This window comes from Mustela putorius, unplaced genomic scaffold (genome assembly GCF_011764305.1).
Source record: "Mustela putorius furo isolate JIRA1106 unplaced genomic scaffold, ASM1176430v1.1 tig00003870_pilon_pilon_pilon, whole genome shotgun sequence".
NCBI lineage: Eukaryota > Metazoa > Chordata > Mammalia > Carnivora > Mustelidae > Mustela > Mustela putorius.
Window position 1 is genome coordinate 2,973,463 of NW_025422022.1, and position 17,076 is coordinate 2,990,538.

A 17,076-nucleotide genomic window follows, 5' to 3' on the forward strand; every position below is an offset into this window, starting at 1 on the left:
AAGAAAGGAAACCCATCAGAGAGGAGGTGATGTTATGTCACTATTTATAGGTGGAGACATATATCAGGCCAGTAGCATCTACTTAATAATTGTGGCACTTACAGCAGAGCCTTCATGTGCTGTAACTTATTCCTTTCTCCTCTACAGCCCAGACTCTAGGATTTTGTATGCAGCGACTTTATATAGAGAATCTCGGATAAAATCAATTTATTTAGAATATTTAGGAGAAAATAATTTGTAACCTGGAGGGTGTTTCTTCTATGTAGCAATAATATTTCTAATTGCCGAAAATAGCTTTTAATATGGAGTCTAGTGAGTTGATCTAAAACGGGTTTTAATTTTACTTGCCACAGCCATTCCACTTGCTAAATTATTTCTGGGTGAAAACTTTATTCTTTTTCATTAGCTGAATACTTTTTAATTGTAAAACTGTTGTGTACATGTACATTAGTAAGATTATTATACAGTTATCTTAAATGTGGAAGTTAGAGGATAATTATTCTGTCATTCTCCAAAATGTGGAATACAGCGAACCATGTTATATACCTCTCGTTACAAAGAAAAATAAATGATAACTAGTAGATTGGTCCATGTAGAGACCACTGCAGTTTTGATGTTTCACTTGAGTTTGCTGAGATGTTAGGGAGCATAAAGGATGAGTTTGGTACATTTGCTTAATAATGTGTGTTTTATATTTTACATGCATGGAGAGGAGCTTTTTTTCTGGCATATTGAGGAAAGGTTCATTCATACTAGTGGGTACTGGTTATGTGATCTTAATTTTAACTGACGATACTTTTCTTAAGTGAACAATAGTCAAGAGTGGTTGCAATTCCAAATATGGTGATATCTTTAGACACTTATTAACCAATCTTCATATTAATTTTGCAGCGTCTTTGGTCTGCAGTCATTCCCTCATGCATTTGTTTAATTACAGATTTTAACCTTTTGACTTAGGACAACAAAACTCATTTCTCTTGGACTTGAGTGCCGTATTTTTCCATTTGTTTTTGTGTCCATCACGAGATACTTTTCTCTTGAGTACCCCTCTATTCTTGAATAATTAAAAAGCTTCCAGTATGACAGAACATTTTCAGATCTCTCATTCTTGAAAATATGGCATTTATTAGCACAGAATGGTATTGATAGTCATTTCTCAACTGAATTTATAGTGATGAAAAGCCATCTCTTCTGAATGGGAACATTGTATAGTCAGATAATGACTGTTTTAAAATTGCTTTTCCTGCTCCTCCCTCCCTCCCCCAGACTTAATTTTAATAAAAGACATTATCTACACGAAAGGTAACTATTACAAAAGAAGACTGAAGTGTCAAGGGATTTCTTGGGCTCTCTGATTCCTGTTCCCTGGCACCATCTCTCATCAGGCTTGCCCTCTCTTTGCAGCTGCCAAGTTTTCTTGCGTAATTGTCTTCACAAATGGTATACTCGTTAGTATTGCAGTGGGGCCCTTGCCAGTCCGTGAAAGCCATGTGCCCCAGGCAGCCAAACCCAGTGCCAATTTCTTGCTGGTGGCTTTAATCCATGCCTTAAATACGTTGTTGAAACCAATGACGGATAAATAAAAAGTCACTTAAGGTAAGAAGTACTTTCATTTATCCATGCAAGATAAGAGCATTTTTGACAGGTAAGGGGCCCTGGTGTTTGTGAGCTCTGGACTCTCTTGTATGCTGGCATGACAGCCTCCTGCCTTGGAGGTTTCCCTTTTGTCACTTCCATGTTCCAGAATCCATCAGAAAAACACATCTTGGTGACTCCTTAGAGAAAAGAGATTATTCACTTCATTCTCTTCAGTGCTGTGAAAGTGCCCAAGGTAGAAAAGCAACGTTGTTGTTATCAGTGCCTACAATCATTTCCAGGAATTAGGCACAGCAGATGCTCTGCAAAATAATAATTGTGTCTAAATGGACAAAAATCAAGGAGAGAGTATGGGATGCTTTCAGTACAACTGTGTATTAAAATGTTCTCCTGGGCATTTCATTTTATTGGAGATTAATGATTTCAAATACAGGGTCCATTTGAGCCTGTATTGGTTATTTTCCAGTGGGAGAGATGTACTTGTCCACAAATAATTGCTACTAGGTTCATTTGGCATGAAAACTGTGAATATTTCTATTTTAAACATCCAGGTTATTTATGTTGACTTTAACTTAGCCAGCAGGAGATACATTTTCAAGTTTATTTCCAGAGTTTGTAGAAACTGTATCTTCTGCTCTTCTGCACATCCAAGCTGGACTCTTGGTTTTCTTATTCTCTGTGTCTTGCGCAAACCCTTGCTGGAATAACCTTCCCAGTTATTCTGCAAGGTAGAGCTATGTAGATATGCGGCGTTGTCTCTAATGATGGCCTTTTGCATGTGGCCTTTTTCATGATAGTCTCAATCCCAGGAGGAAAGAACTCTGCCTAGAGTGACCAGCACCTGGGTGTGTATAGTTTAATTTGTCAGACCTTTGTCCATGTTTCAGTTGTGTTCTTGCGTTCTATAACAATTTGGAGAGACAGGCCACACACACATAACTTTTATGGGAGCATATTGTTATAATTGTTCTATTTTATTATCAGTTACTTTTGTTCATCTCTTAACTGGGCCTCATTTATCAGGTAAAGTTTATCACAGGTGTGTATGTGGAGGAAAAAACAGAATTTATAGGATTTGTTACTATTTGTGATTTTAGTCTTCCACTGGGTATCTTGGAACACATCCCATGAGTAAGGGCTACTAGTATATATGCATTTTACTTAGGAATGATTATTTATAAGACAGCAGAGGTAACCAGAGTAGTATTTTCCGAACAGTTTATTTCTACTTACATCAGTGGTACAAGCTCACTAATGATAAGCTGGACTGGCAGAAAAATGAAATTCTGTTGTTCCTAGTTAACTGTGCACACAGCCTTACTTTTTCAACTTATTATGGGAAATAATGTTTTTGACGTTACTTTTGCCTAACCCAGCAATGGGACATCTATAATGGAGCCTGGTGACAAAAGAATTTTATGCCCTTAATAACCTTAAAGGTAAAAACTGCCAGTTATTTTTCCAGCAAAAGATGTGTTTGCTTGGATGTAAAAGAGAATTGTATTCCCAGTATCAACAAGCTGTGCCCAGACCGCAGGCAGGTCTGGGGAATGAATGAGAGGCAAGCTTTTTCAAGGAGAAAAGGAGTAAGTTGGGAAGGCAGTTATGAAGGGAAAGTCCATTTAAGAATAAACTGAAAGTTCTAAGTATGGTGGCTTCTCATTGGCTGAGCTGTTGCGTTGGGGATGAGGAAAGGGTTTCTTCCTTCAGCTTCCTTCCTTCCATATGCAAGGTCAAGTCTCTCACTCCGTCTGTAGTTCATGAAGAGTGGTAGGGCTCCCTCCCTCTGATTTTGTTGTAGTGAGTTTCCATTATTAAACATGGGAAAAAATAGAGCAAAGCTGCATGCTTGCTGTAGTTAATAGATTCCTCAGTTTCCATAGCTTTCAGCACAACAACTGTACAGTACAAGAGCTCAGCCTTAAAAGTGCTATTTACACAGTTGCTAATGCTTGCAATGAGGTCAGTTCATCAACACCACAAATGCCTGGTCCTTCCTGATTTGGGACAATAGTGATGTTTGAAACTGAACCTGCAAAGAAGACACTGAAGGAAACCATGGTGGTAATGCAAAGGTTATGTCACACTTTCTTATGCCAGAAGTTGATCACCCAGAAGAGCAATAAATTGAATAAATGCTGAATTTGATAATGTTGTACCTCCTATACGTCCCTTGAATGGTGAGGAAGTTGCTGGAATTCAGACCAGTGTGAGGAGAGTAGTGATGAGGGTGACCCCCTGAATGAAGATGTGCTAATGCGGTTGATAATAAGAAATACAGATTTGGGTTAGTCTGTATTCCCTGCACAAAGCTCCAAACCCTTGTAATTTCTAGTTGTAATTTTAACCCATAGGAGCATCTTTTGTTACATATTTAGTATTGTTCCCAGTATCAGAAAAAGCTCCAGTGCCATAAAGTGAAGTGGGTGTCTTGTTAGTCATGTAACAAACCCTTTTCTAGCACAGCTCAGTTTATCTGAATAAAGTGATTTTCAGCAAGCCCCTAGGTAACCTGAGAATGGGGGTTGATTGTCAAGGGAACTAACTAGACCTTTGAGGAGGGGAAGGGGGACTAGAGATTGAGCTCAGCCACCGTGACAGTTGATTTAACCAGTCAGGCCTGTGAAGCGAATCTTCCATAAAAACCCTGAAGGATGTAGTTGAGAGAGATTCAGGGTTGTTGATCATGTGGAGGGTGGTGTGTCCAGGGGGCATGGAAGCTCCAGAGTCTCTCCCGCAAACCTTGCTGTTGGCATCTCTTCTATCTGGCAGTTTCTGAGTTACATATTTTTATAAAAAGCCAGTAGCATAGGAAGTAAACTATTTTCCTGATTTCTGCTCTAGCAAATTAAGTAAATCTCTGATATATGACTGGTCATCACCTGGACTAGTGATTGGCATTTAAAGCTTGGCGGGGTGCTGAGCTCTTAACCTGTGCTACTCACTTCTGTCTCCCAGCAGGTAGTGTCGGAATTCAGTAAATTGTAGGATACCCAGCTGATGTCTGCAGAGAATTGGAGAAGTGCTTGGTGCTGTTAGAAAACACACATCACAGCAGGTGAAAAACCTTATGAGCGCTGTGGTGAAGAGTAGGTCACAGGTCGATTCCTGGCCTTGGAGCAGGGAGATGACAGCCAGCTAGGGGGAACTCAATTGAGGAGAGCCCACTAGGACAGAAACCCACGTTAGAGAGACAGGAGACTGGAACGAGCCTTTTTAACTTCCATGTGTCAGGGCTGGCCCATCATAAGATGGCTGGATAGAGGCTGATGATTACCACAAGAACAGTAATGCTGCCATGCTTTTCTGAGATCCTCCGACTGCCCCATACAATGACCTTCATGTGAAGCATAGATAGTAGCTTAGTTTGAACTAAGTTTTAGTGAAAATTGTCCTTAGAAATATTTTTTTTACTACAATATAATGTAGCATTTTACCTTTAACATGTAGTAAATACTTCATTAATGTGTATAATTGAAAAGCATTTGTTTGGTATAGGATCTGGCATCAATTTCCCAGAAAATCTGAATATCTTAGTGATTGGTATTGTGACTGTGACAGTTGATTTATATCTAGGGAGAGGAAATTGGAAAGGCAGAGAAGTTCCTACATGCCAAGCAGTTCACCTGCATTGTTACAAAAAATAATTGCTTAGCTGGTCACTGAATGTAATTAATTGAACTGTCTATGGCCATGTTATATTTATCCTGGCATTTCTTCTTGAAATAAGTGGGTTTAACACAGGTGTTTAAGATGGCTAGAGCCCAACTCAACAGTTATGATAATAACTCAACTTTTTCAGAGTAAGAAAGTTTATTTTTTTAAAAGATTTTGTTTTCTTAAGATTTTATTTATTTAAGAGAGAGAGAGCACAAGCAGGGGGAGTGGCAGGCAGAAGGAAGAGAAGCAGGCTCTCCACCGAGCAGGGAACCTGATGTGGGGCTCTATCCCAGTGTCCCGGGATCATGACCTGAGCGGAAGGCAGATGCTTAGACACCTGAGCCACCCAGGTGCCTCTCAAAATAAGAACATTTAATTAAAAATGTAATAGATGTCTGTTTAGAAAGTTTAGAAATATAAAAATCCGAAATAGAAAATAAGGACCAGGTGTTATACCTATTAAATCTTGTTTAGTTCCTAAAGATAGTATGTGTGTATTTATAGATAGATAGTATATTTGCATAGTTAAGATCATATCATACATACAATTTTATATCTTATTTATCACTTTATAAGTATATGGTTATATCATTAAAACCTTTGAAACCATTATAGTTTATGACTGGATAATATTTTATAGTTCTATAATTTACTTAATCACTCCCTTGTTGGGGGGATGTTTATGTTGTTTCTAATTTTTCTGTATTATAAATCATATTGTAATGAAACTTCTTTGTATAACTTCTGTCTTCATTTACATTATTTCCTTGTGATAAATTCGTAGAAGGGTAATTACCTTGTCAAAGGGTATGAACAGTTTTAAATCTCTTGATAGTGCTGAATTGGTTTCTGGAAAGGTTGCACCAATAACATGCTCAGTAGTAACAGAGAGAGCTGCCTTTTCAGGGACCTTTTTTTTTTTTTTTAATTCATACTACTTGTTAGGAGCATAAGCACACTCTTTGCCTCGACCTTTTATGAGTTTAAGTTAATAGAAGTTGGCCATTTCCCCACCATTATTTTAGTGGAGTAAAATGTACAAACTGTGTTGACTGAGCCACAATTCATATTTCTTGGTAGAAACTGTTTAAGTATTGTATCTGGAGGTTAATGAGATGTGCCTCATCTTTTTCAGATGGTTATGACTGTGTGTGGGTCATGTTTGCTTACGATGGCCCTTTCTGGTAAGCTAATTGTGCTCTGGAGAAATTACTAGTCCAGCAGGCTTAATGTACTGCTTAGTTTCTTTTACATACAAGACCAAGGGAGATTGAAAGGAAAGACTGTTTAAACTGTTACAGAATTCATTCATTCTGACAACAAACATTTACTTGGTATTTTGCTAGTTCTAGTCACTTGAGCTAGATTTATGGTGGTAAAGAAAGCTTACAGCGTTCTCATGTGACCTGTTGAACAATCAAAAGAATCCAAACATAGTCTGTGACCGTATAATAAGATATCTTAGGTACCTTTTTATTTTTACTTATTAATTTAACTTAATTTAATTTTTAAAATAAAATTACATAATACTCAAGATTATGTGATATAATGATTTGATACATATATATATCACACATATATGAAATGATTTCAACAAACTAATTCACAATAGTCTCCTCACAGTTACCATTTTTTTGTGTCTAATGAGAAGTATCTGTAATCTGCTGTCTTCGTGAATTTCCAGTATTCAGTACGATATTGTAAACTGTAGTTGTCATGCCGTACATTAGATCTCTAGACTTATTCATCTTACAACTGCAAAATTTTGTACCTTTTGACTGACATCTTTCCATTTCCCCCTCCTCTGCATTCCTGGAAACCACCTTTCTTACTCTTTCTGCTCCTGTGTACTTGGTTCTTTTAGATTCCACATTATAGGTGAGATTTTAACTGGGCAAAAGACTAGAATGAACATTTACCTTGGAATTAGGCTGCTGGGTTGTCACCTCCGACTAACTGATTGGCTGCACATTCTTGGGAATATAGCTAACCTGTGACTTGGCTTCTTTATCTACAAAATACGACTGTTGGGCTTAATGATTTCTGTGGTCCTTTGTAGTTTTCAAAATGTTTGAATTTTTCTGAAGATTGAAATCTCTGTTTATAAGCTAAAATCCATATACTATTTTAGAAACTTAGTTTGTATACTAAAATGCAATCTTGGGAATCTGAGTTGATTGTTTTGGATATGGAATTCTCATTTTTCTTATATGAGGGTCTAGAGCTGCCCTGTCCAATATGGTATCTGCTAGTTGTATGTGGCCAATTTAAATAAGAATTAAGTTAAATAAAATGAAAAATGAAATCCTTCCATTGCACTGGCCAGACTTCCAATACTCAGTAAGGGTATGTGGCTGGTGTCTACTGTATTTGACAGTGTGGATACAGGATGTTCCTTTCATTGAAGAAAGTTCTGTTGGATGACATGGACCATTGTTTTTTGGTCCAAATAAGCTCTGTTTTAGTAAATAAGGATAACACTTGTATCAAAAAGGGCTGGAAAAAGTGATCCAGTATCTGTTTAAGGTGTATTGGTTGCTGTCCGCTAGGACTTCTTTTCCCTTTAATTTAGTGCGATGTCAGTTTTTCTTGAAATATTCTTGGTCCTAGTTGGAACATAGAATTGAGTACATTGATTTTGACTCTTGAAGAAAATGAACTTCAGTCTCACTTCCCTAAAGATTTCATGGTGTAAAAGTGTTAAAATGTCACTATATAATTTTGCTTATAAGTAATTGTTTTTCGAGAGTTTCAGTTTGGGATGATAAAAATGGTCCAGGGATGGACCGTGGTGATGTTGTGCAATAGTGCATATGTACCAGTGCCACTGAACTCAGCACTTAAAAGTGATGAACTTTATGTTATGTATATTTTAACTGCACAAAACCAGATTTGCTCTAATTAGAAGGAAAATGAGCATCTAGGTAGTATCAAAATAAAGTTGTGAGTCTATTGTACTTCTACTTCAGGAGGAAGAGTAGAGGGTTGAATTCTGTCACATCTGTCCCAGACTGGGTTTGCCCAGAAAGCAAATTCTGAGATGAAGATTAACATGCAGGATACTTTTTATGTGATGTTGCTCTTGGCATCAACAGTGGGGGTGGGAGGGGGACTGGGAAAAAGCAGGATTAGGCAGAGGGAGATCTTGAGCCTCAGCACAGTCCCAGTGAAGATCTCAGCCACCTGCATGGGAGCATGTCCGCCAGCGTTGTCCTGAAAAGTACCCTGCACCCTAACAGATGCAGGCTGCTCATGGAAGGATGTGAGTGATTTGGGGCAAGGTTCTTTCTTTAATCTTTAAAGTATGTATGTATGTATGTATGTAAGTATGTATTTATTTAAGTAATCTCTCTACTCCACGTGGGGCTTGAACTCGTGACCCCAAGATCACGAGTCCCATGCTCTTTCCACTGAGCTGGCCAGGTGCCTCTCGGTGAGGCTATCTTTAAAAATGGTTGAAACCTGAGGAGCATGTGGGTGGATGAATCTTCCATTCTTGAGGGCAGATTTGGATGGTGCAGCACATTTACTCTTGTAAGCCAGAAGTCTCTTTTCTGATAATCCGCATTTCTGGACTATGTAAATAGAGGACCAGCAAGTAAGAGGAAAAGGGCTCTTGTGGTGTTAGGTCATTCCTACAACCACCAGTAACTAAGAAGAGAAAGAGCAGGCTCCATTCAGACTTTTCATTTCTTTTTCTGGTTTGGGTTAATTATTTGTTATTGTTTATTTTTTTCTTACAAAGTTGATATAATAGCTATAAGTAAATGTCCTTTAGCATGACATAGTAATCTTTTATGTCCTCTGATCTTTAATTAGTCAAAGTAGCTTTAAATACTGTATGTTTTCATAACCTGGGATGACCAAAGAAGGAAGGAAAATATGATGGAGTGAATTAGCCCATACTAGAGTGGGAGAAACCACCCCCTCGTCTTCAGAGGTACCATCATCAACAAACAAGAGCACTGAGCACTTTTTATAGGGCTCTGAGGCACTCACTTTAAAGCCAGCAGAGTGATTTTGCCTCCTTCTGACTTTTATGGGGAAATGTATCAAAAGAAAGTCAGCATGGTCTTACCTGAATAGCCTTTTAAAAAGAGTCTTGGCCTATTGCAGACATCTCAAAATGTCCTTGTAAGTAATAAAGAAAAAAAGTTCATTGCATTTTTTTAGTAGTGTAGACTATCTCTAGCATGTTATTTTTAAGTCATGATAGAGTGAGAGGTACATAGAGTTCTTTATATATTTAATGCATGACATTTTTATATTCATATTGTAGAACTAAAACTTTGTACTACTGACTAAAGAAACTCTTATTTATACCTTAGTTTTTGTGCTCTTTTTGCCTCCATCTTATTTCTCTTTTTCTTTCTTTTTTTTTTTTTTAAAGATTTTTATTTATTTATTTGACAGAGAGAGATCATAAGTAGGCATAGAGGCAGGCAGAGAGAGAGAGAGAAGGAAGCAGGCTCCCTGATGAGCAGAGTGCCCGATGCGGGACTCGATCCCAGGACCCTGAGATCATGACCTGAGCCGAAGGCAGCGGCTTAACTCACTGAGCCACCCAGGTGCCCCTTATTTCTCTTTTTCAATGGCTTAGAGTAGAGTGGAAAAATTATGGGATTTTAAAGATATAGACAAGGATTCGAGGCCTCTCAATTCCAGGGGAATTGAGTTATGTCATTTGTGAACCAGTATTTCTTTTTCTGTGAATTGTGACTAATAATTGTGTGTACTCCAGGAAGTGTTATTGGAATTGGTAATAAGATGCATGTGAAATTATTTTTATAAAATGTAAAGCACTTGTTATGTATTTTTTCCAAAAGCTAATATTGATTTCTTGATAAGGAGCTGTACTATTTCTCATATATGTCATTCTGACTTTAACATGATTGGCTGATCTAAAGATAGGCCTACATTCAGTTAAGAAGGCCCCGGGGGCCCAAGAGATTGGAGTGAAGTAGGTTAAAGTTGACTGTGCCAGGGAGATAGATTTTCTGGTATTAAGTAATATTTAGATCAATATATTTATCTCTACCAGACCCTTGGTTGGTGACTTTCTTGGATTCATACAGAACGTATATTAATTTTTACTTATTTATTTATTTTTTAAAATAGATAACCTTTGAGTCTATCTGGAAATTTCTCCTCGTGACTGCTCTCTGCTATTAGGTTGTTCCTGGATAACAGGTCACCAGTTAATATACTTCTTTTTGGCTGACTCCTGGCTTTCCGGTAACCATGTCAATGCTCCTCCTTGTTCCTCTAGTGTTTCCCTACACGTTCTGAACTTACACTTTCTCCAAATCAGTTTCTTTTTTCCTTTTCAAATTTCTCATTTGTATTTATGGTTGGAGAGGGAAACATTTTCAAATTTCTCAAAATTCTCTGAATTTTTATTTTTACAAATAACTCTTAAATGAATTCCTCTGATTTTATGCATAGTGTCCTCCCCTGACCCTACTATCTAATATTCATAACTTTCATCCTGTACTATAGCATTCCTCTTTGAAAAAAAAATCACATTTACTTGGTGAATGTTGAGATCATACACAATATTTTTCTTTTACATCTAAAGCTTTCCTTGGGAGATCAGGACCATCTATTACAAGTTCCCTCAGCTTCCTTTAATTTCAGAATTTTTAAATATTTTTGTTTATTCTGTCTTTGGTATCCTCCTTCTTTTTTACATCTTCACGCATTTAATAACCCATTGTAATCTGATTTCTGTCCTCACTCATCCATTGAAATTGCTCTGTTGATGGTCATCTTGTCAAATAGTTCTTTACCTTGCGCCCCACCTAATCTCTTTGTTATGTTTTATCCTGTTAGCCAATTTTTTCCCTATCCTTTCCTGTTTTTCCTTTTTCAGTTCTTCCCTCCTCTTTTATCCAGTATTATATGAAGCGCTAGACTCTGGGTATATGAAGATTAACATAAGAGAGAGAGAGAAGGGAGTGTATGTTCTACTTTCAAGAACCACATAGTCTATGGGCGCTTGGGTGGCTCACTTGATTAAGTGTCTGCCTTTGGCTCAGGTTGTGATCCCAGGATCCTGGGATCAAGTCCCACATCAGGCCCCTGGCTTGGTGGAGAGCCTGCTTCTTCCTCTCCCTCTGCCGCTCTCCCTTGTGAGAGTACTCCCTTGCTCTCCCTTGTGGACTCTCTTTCTCTCTGTCAAATAAATAAAATCTTACAAAAAAAAAAAAAATGAACCACATAGTCTAACAACAAGGCAGACAAATATTAATAATACAACAGGCTAAGGTTTGCACACACAGTGGCATTTAGTTTCAGAAAATACCTTGGTTTTCATCTAGAAACTCTGTGCCCCTGCCTTTGTAATATTGTACTCTTTGGGTCTCTTCTGGTTTACTCTTTATATACCCTTTGCTTAAATGGGATAACTTCTAAGATTTTGGTCTTTTGTCCATTTTAAATTTTGCTCTTACCTGCCCATGGATTTTCACATACCTTTATAATGTTAACTCTTTATTATTATTATTTTTTAAAGATTTTATTTATATATTTGACAGACAGAGATCACAAGTAGGCAGAGAGGCAGGCAGAGGGAGAGATGGGAAGCAGGCTGTCTGCAGAGCAGGGAGCCTGATGCGGGGCTCGATCCCAGGACTCTGAGATCATGACCTGAGCCAAAGGCAGAGGCTTAACCCACTGAGCCACCCAGGCACCCCTAATGTTAACTTTTTATACACATAATTTTCAGGGTCTACATTTCTACCATTAATTTCTCACTTCATTTTCAAACCCATACCTCAGACCGATTCCTAGAAATTATATGACTGTCTTCAGTCATATTTAACTTTAACCTGTCCAAAGCTGTTTCCCTCTTCAACCAGAGATACACATATGAAAATCATTTGAACAAACAAACAAAATCCATCCTGTGTTTCCTGTCTCAGTGAATAACTTTACTGTTTTCTCTGTTACCTGGTCTCTAGAATTCTCTGTGTCATTTTTAACTCTTGATTAAACTCATCTTTTATATATTGGGCATTGAGTTAAGTATATTATGAACAGGATCTAGTTTAATTCTTTTACCATGAGATATTGTTTTCTACGTCCTTACCCATGAGAAACTCGGGAGTCAGAAAGGGCAAGCCATGTGTCCAAGAGTAATACACGCCTGAGTGGCTGACTTAGGGTCACACCCACATGGGTGTCTCTGCTAAGTGTGATCTTTTGCCCTTGGTATTGTATTGATTCCTCTCACAGCTGGTCTCACAGTCTTCTGTAACAATATTAGCATGTTTAATATCCACATTTATACTTTTGTTACTTTTAGTGGCTCTGTAATCTGCATGTATTTGTGAACTAGGAAGATATTCTTAGTAGTGTGAAGAACTGTGTACTTAGTAGTGTGAAGACAGTGAATTAAGCTAAAGCAGGGCTCAGCAAGCTTGTTCTGTACGATAAGATAGTAAGTGTTTTAGGTCTTTGTGAGCTATCCAGTCTCTGTGAGCTATCCAGTCTCTGTGGCAACTGTTTAGCTCTGCCTTCATGGTAGAGAAACTACCACAGACAATATTTAAATGAATAGGCATTGCTGCCTTTCAACAAAACTTTATATACAAAATCAGGTCATGGGCAAGTTTGGCTTACCGTTCTTGGTTACAAAGTATTTCATTTCCACCATCCAAACTAATGGGTTTTATTTATTAATTTATTCATTCATGTATTCATTTGTGCATTTAAAATGCATTTATGTATAATCTAAATTGCTTAGGTAAGAGAGAAGAGAGGTAATTAAAGAGGTGCAATTTGAATTGAACAGTTGAGAACTATTGATTGAGAAGTACTTGAGTTGGTCAGAGTTGTGAACTTTGTTCATGGGGAGGTGTAAGAGTGTGTGCGAGTTGCATGATCTCTTTGAGTCTTAGTTTCTTTGTAATGTGTAGGAATAATGCATACCTCACAACGTTGTTGTTGAAAGTGTGAGATGGAAGCCCACCGTATAGAGGGATAGCTGCCGTCGGTCGTGTCACTGTCCCTGGTCTCTTGTGTTTTCCATATGAACTGTTTGTTTCTTTTTTTTTTTTTTTTAAGTAAATATTTTGTTTATTTATTTGAGAGAGAGAGAGAGAGAGCTTGGGTGTGGGGCAGGGAGGCAGAGGGAGATGCAGGCTCCCTGCTGAGCAGACCTCAATCCCAGGACCCCTGGATCAAGATCTGAGCTGAAGGCAGACACTTGACCAACTGAGCCACCCAGGTGCCCGAAACGGTTTCTTATAGAGAAATTTAAGAGACAGTAAGAATGGAATGTCCTTTTCAGATGGAAGTGGGAAAGCTATCATAATCTTATTCTTGCTTTGTTATAAATGACAATAGAAAAAAGAATTCCAAATAATTGTTTTGGGTGGGGAGAAGTCATGGTGGGGAATATATGCCGGGCTGAGCAGCTAAAAAGTCTGTAAAGGAAGACAAGAAAATTAAACTATGCTCAGTAAGCTGAGGGTGGGGTGAGGAGAACAAAGCACGGGCACGAGGATGGGCCATATATGTGGGAACAGGACCTAGAAGTGGGTTTGGAAGTGTGAAGGGCTGGGAACCGAGAAGGAAAAGGTAGTCAGCAACCCATGAGCAACTACACCAATGGCACCGTCCCCAGAATTCTGGACTTTGCATATAGCATATGCCTTTGGAGGAAGAGATGCTTTCTTGTGTCTTGCCAAGGGTGCTGGGCTGGGTAACTAAAAACCTCATAGTGTGACTTCGTGTGAAGATGGGGAAGGTGGCACGAGCATATTTAAAATTCCTGTCTATTGCATTGACAAGCCACTGAACGCTGTAGATGGGAAGACAGATTTTCATTGAAGTTCAACCAAAAACACTTTTTGAAACAACTGACAAAATAGTGCCATAAATGAATAAATCCAGGGAGTTCCTGGGTATCTTCTCTCATGAAGGCAGTCTCCTGCAAAGGTGCTATGCTGAAGCTTCTAATAAGCAGTCACATACATGCACGATAATGTTAACTTGTAGCTAAATATTTTCAGTTACATTTTGGAATGGGGGCACTGTGCTGCCTTGGTACATACTCAGTATGCTTTTGATGTCACTCGGAACAATGGGATTCCCTCCTAATGCAGCTTACTATCACAAAAATAGGTGGTTTCTTTGTATGATTATAGGGCCCTTGAAGTAAAATAAGCACATGGTTGTATGCTTTAAAGTAGCCCAATAGATTAAAAAAATTCCAAAATTTTGAAGATGATTTATGTGATTTAAGTTCATAGTAAATTTTTTTTTTTTTTTTTTGTGAACATATGGATAAAACAACTAAAGATTTTCCCTACTGAGTCCCCCAAGTCAGCTTAAAACTTGCTTCTGTGACCCTGGGTAATGAACACGACATTCGTGGTCCAGAATCTTCCATTGTTGTTTTGTTTTAACTCTTCCGGTATTCTAGAGTTCATTCAGCTCCACCTGGCTCTTTGTCACCTGATCCGTGATGTGACCAGCCCGTATCAGATGATTGCTGAAGGGACTTTCCACTGTGACACTGATGCTCTTCTTTAATTAATTAATGTGGTGTTCTTCTTATATTAAATTGTAGACATATTTTTTAAAAGATTTTATTTATCTGAGAGAGAGCACAAGTGATGAGGGGGCGTGCACAGAGGGAGAGGGAGAAGCAGACCCCCTGCTAAGCAGGGAGCCCTATGTTGGGCTGATCCCCAGCTCTTGGGGTGCCAGATTTATGACCTGAGCCAAAGGCAGACGCTTAACTGACTGAGCCACCCATGTACCCCAAATTCTTGGCAGGTCTATAAAAAGGATCTGGTCTATGCTCTGTCTTCTGGCTGCTCTGTATCCCTTCCCAAGTAAGTGTAGCCCTGTTCCTGGTTTACTATGCGTGCATAGTAGAAACTTGTTCTTTTATAAAGCAAAAATAGAATGGTGGGATGTTGCATTGACATTTAGTTGGAATGACACAACCAGATGTGAGGATAAAAAAGATTTGTATTTTATAAAAATAACTTCAACTGTCCATTGGTATAGTCTATCACTTTGTTCATTTTTGAAATTTATTTATTTTTAATTTTTTTATTTTAAGATTTTTATTTATTAGAGTGAGTGAGCATAATTGCGGGAGGGGCAGAGGGTGAGGGAGAAGCAGCTCCCCACTGAGTAGGGAGCCCAGTGCAGGACTCGATCCCAGGACCCCAGGATCATGACCTGAGCAGAGGGCAGACCCTTTACCTATTGAGCCACCAGATACTTGGATTTTTCATTTTTATTTTTTCGTTTTTATTTTTATAAATATTAAATAAAAATCACCAGCACCCAGAGTGGTGTATTTTATTTGAAACATCAGAAAAAGTAAATGTAGTAACAGTTTTATAACATTATGTAAGAACATTCTCTAATACAATGGAATTATGTAGAAGTCATGTCTCTCAAAGGTAAACAGAACTTTGTAGTTAAGGAGGATGGCAGGCAGAAATGTGCAGGATGGATGTTTCAAATATCCCCTCTTCTAATGTATATACTCATGTGCTTCCGTTAACTAATGAGACATTGCTAGGGCCAACCAAACCCTGTCCTTTAGACGATCCTCCTAAACTTTTTGAGTCAAGAATATAGTCCAAATAAAAGTAAATTATCACATTTAAAGTTTTATTCAACCTGAGGGATTCAGGACATGACATGACGTGATAAAGGAAGTTTTCTTCAGACTCACGGAAGGACAGCTAGAGAATAGGGATCTAAAAGTGAGGTTCAAGGCTCTTTTGGTTTAGAGCAGTACCTATTAAGCCTCTGTCAGCAGATTTCCTTAATGGGATCTTCTGTCTGTGTGGAGGAGGCAGTGGGGGAAACAGATGTCAGTAGGACAATGGGAGGTTGGTAGGAGACACAAAGGACGAGTTTAGTTTCTACAGAGTGAAGTTTGACTTGCGCTTTGCGTGTGTGCTCTTTCCAGAATCTGTGAAAGAAGTTTCTACAATGGTTTGCTCAGCTCTCAGGAGAGTTGCCCAGGTGCATGCTTACCTGGTGAGGAAGTCCAGTAGTGTCTCCAAAGGCCATCATTGTCAGGCCTTGGGCTCGAGATCTGCTGCTTCGGAGCCTGCTGCCCGAGGAGCTCCAGGTGGCATGGTGGAGCTGCTGGGCAAATCTTATCCTCAGGATGACTATAGCAACCTCTCCCGGAAGGTCCTCTCCAAGGTCGGCAGGAATCTGCACCACCAGCAGCATCACCCACTCTGGCTGATCAAGGAGAGGGTGAAGGAGCACTTCTACAAGCAGTATGTGGGCCGCTTCGGGACCCCGCTGTTCTCCGTCTATGATGACCTTTCTCCAGTGGTCACCACCTGGCAGAACTTTGACAGCCTGCTCATCCCAGCTGACCACCCCAGCAGGAAGAAGGGAGACAACTATTACCTGAACAGGACTCACATGCTGCGAGCACACACATCTGCACACCAGTGGGACCTCCTGCACGCTGGGCTGGATGCCTTCTTGGTGGTGGGCGATGTCTACCGGCGCGACCAGATCGACTCCCAGCACTACCCAGTGTTCCACCAGCTGGAGGGTGTCCGACTCTTCTCTAAGCATGAGGTGAGCCTTGAGACAGTTCTTACCATTGATAGCATGGACATTCTTGTTGAGGTCACTAAAGTTTATCTCAGTGAAACAGGTTGTCCTTGACCTTATTTTGCCTTTGTGAATTATGCATCCTTGATGGTTTCCTTTGTCCAGGCCAAGCCTCAATATTTTTTGATCATTTGTTGTGTTAGTACCTATAGGAATGAGGGCTTTGGTTTTCCCTCTTCTGAGCTTAGTCTTTCAATACTGACC

General features: G+C 39.0%; 1 protein-coding gene across 11 annotated transcripts in view; it reads left to right on the forward strand.

Annotated features, from left to right (window-relative positions):
* FARS2 (phenylalanyl-tRNA synthetase 2, mitochondrial) overlaps positions 1 to 17,076 on the forward strand; it is a 529,842-nt gene that overhangs the window by 127,359 nt on the left and 385,407 nt on the right. For 7 of the 11 annotated variants that reach the window (XM_045066960.1, XM_045066961.1, XM_013056788.2 and 4 more), the window contains one exon: positions 16,202 to 16,836. The exons of the other annotated variants lie outside the window; for them this stretch is intronic. In XM_045066960.1, the coding sequence (XP_044922895.1) occupies positions 16,225 to 16,836 (612 nt within the window). In that variant the 5' untranslated portion in view covers positions 16,202 to 16,224. The remainder of the gene's footprint in view (positions 1 to 16,201; positions 16,837 to 17,076) is intronic. 11 annotated transcript variants of the gene reach the window in all.